The sequence below is a fragment of the Phytophthora parasitica genome, assembly GCF_000247585.1.
Source record: "Phytophthora parasitica INRA-310 unplaced genomic scaffold supercont2.86, whole genome shotgun sequence".
Lineage (NCBI taxonomy): Eukaryota > Oomycota > Peronosporomycetes > Peronosporales > Peronosporaceae > Phytophthora > Phytophthora nicotianae.
Genome location: NW_008649072.1, coordinates 209,567 through 211,640, shown reverse-complemented (window position 1 = coordinate 211,640; position 2,074 = coordinate 209,567). Strand labels below are relative to the sequence as shown.

The following is a 2,074-nucleotide window of genomic DNA, read 5'->3' as shown; positions in this document are numbered from 1 at the left end:
ATGTACGACAAGGATGTTGTCGCACCCGTCGTTCGACAGTTTATAAACGCAAGCAATTTAGCACTGATTCCAGTTACAGTAGGACATATTCAAGAGATTACTGCAAACTGTAAGGTTACTATATCGGTGCGTACAATGCGTCGACTGCTGCGTAGGTTAGGGTTTTCCTGTATCCAAGGAGAGCATCGTCATATTATGGCGGAAAGCAGCCACGACGTTGTATATAGGGCAACCTATTTGCAAGAAAGGCTGGCCAATCGAGATTTTCGCAACAATCCGATTTGTCCAGAGGTTTACCTCGACGAGTCATACGTGAACCATGTTACGAATTTGACATGACTTTCGTCTGAGAGAACACGTTGCGCTCCCAGTGGGAAAGGAGAACGGTACTCTATTGTATAAATTATAAAGTTGATATTTTTTTTACTAACAGATAATTTTAAAATGGTATGTATCATTGGAGCTGGTATGCTGTATCGTCGCTCCAGCTCATTACACGCAGAATCGTCGACAATTCTCTGGTACACTGGACTGCTAATCGTAAAAAGAAAGCAACAATATTCCGGCCCCAAGCTCAGACGACGGTGACTATCACAGGAATTTTGATGCAGAGCAATTTGAGAGGTGGCTCGAGAAGTTACTCATACAGTTGTACCAGCGCTTCACGTCTCCAAAATCCTGCAAGATCTTTATGGACGGAGCAAGCTATCACAAGCGGAACCTTTATCCGGCTCCTACGACGCGTTGGCTAAAGGCTGACATGCAACAGTGGCTTTGCGACAATGGTAATTTTTTTGTCACTTATAAGTTTTTTTTTAATACTTGATTTGTGTGAGCATGTACGAATTATGTACGAAGAAAAGCTCGTTAAAACCCAATTGATGGAGCTCGTACGGCTCTACAATCCACCACCACTTTATGATGTGCATGTAATTGCTGAGCCTATGGTCACGAAGTGATCTACACTCCTCCATACACTCCAGAACTGCAACTATTGAACTCATTTGGGCTCAAGCTAAGAAAAGTATCGTAAAAGCACCAGCAAGCAATGCTGTAGATCTTAATATCAAGGTGGCTGAAAGTTTTGAGAAGGTCCGAAGCAAGCATTGGGTTGATTTATATCGAAGCGTTCAGAAAGTAGAGAACACGTACTTCACTAAGATCGAGGAGTGCGACTTGGGCTCGAACAGTGATCATGACACCGCCAGTAAAGAAGAGGAAGAGGAAAAGGGGGCATTGGATGTAGACAGTGAAGATTAGGACGAATAACCTCCATAACTAAGTACTATTCATTCGAGCTTACTGCCTATTGTTCAAATTCGTATTCAAGTCAAATACCACCTATTCATCTCGACTATCGGAATTGCCGCATGTTATCTCAAGATCGACCAATGCATGGTCTGTATTTCATATAACCCAAAAGGCATAGAAAGTCATGCTTAAAGACCAACTCAAACGTCGTTATTTGCGGGCCTCTAGCGCGAAAACATCTGGGAATTGGCCATTTTTAACACCATTTTTAACACCATTTTCATAATCTAATCCGTCTTGTTTACCCTATATCTAACTGTCGCATATGGAAAGTTTGCAACATCTGGACCAAATAGTCATATGAAACTGGGCCCTTCATTTTTTGCCCCTACAATGATGGCTTTTTTTTGTTGGCGTGAGGGTTGCGGTTTGGTATGGTGATCAATTGGCCGAGCGGTCTATGGTCTGGAAAAGTACTGTATGTTCCACTTCTTCTCGCAGAACCAGGGGCTCTGATCAGGCGATGATGACCTGACAAGACTGCTGTCTGATGTTTTCTACAGTAACGAACTGCTAATAATCGTTGTCATCGATGATGTCGTGGCAAAGCTTGAAATACTTGATTATTCACTTGCTAACATCACTCTCAGATAGATCTATACGTACTATTTCACGCATTTTGTTATTCACATCTGGAACACTATTGTTTTTCACACTCGAAATGATTTTGTCAATCTCTGTTTAAATCAGTTCATCGGTTAAGTTGTCCATCGGCAGGCGCCAACGGAAGCGGCACCACATCTGAAGCTACCGTTCGTCGAAA

At 42.5% G+C, this 2,074-nt stretch overlaps 1 protein-coding gene across 1 annotated transcript; it reads left to right on the top strand.

Annotated features, from left to right (window-relative positions):
• Window positions 1-1,057: 1,057 nt before the first annotated feature.
• Window positions 1,058-1,260, top strand: PPTG_24367 (hypothetical protein; the record flags this gene model as incomplete). Its single annotated transcript, XM_008916615.1, has 1 exon — window positions 1,058-1,260. A coding segment is annotated over one exon (203 nt), but the record flags the coding sequence as incomplete, so codon positions are not given.
• Window positions 1,261-2,074: the final 814 nt, after the last annotated feature.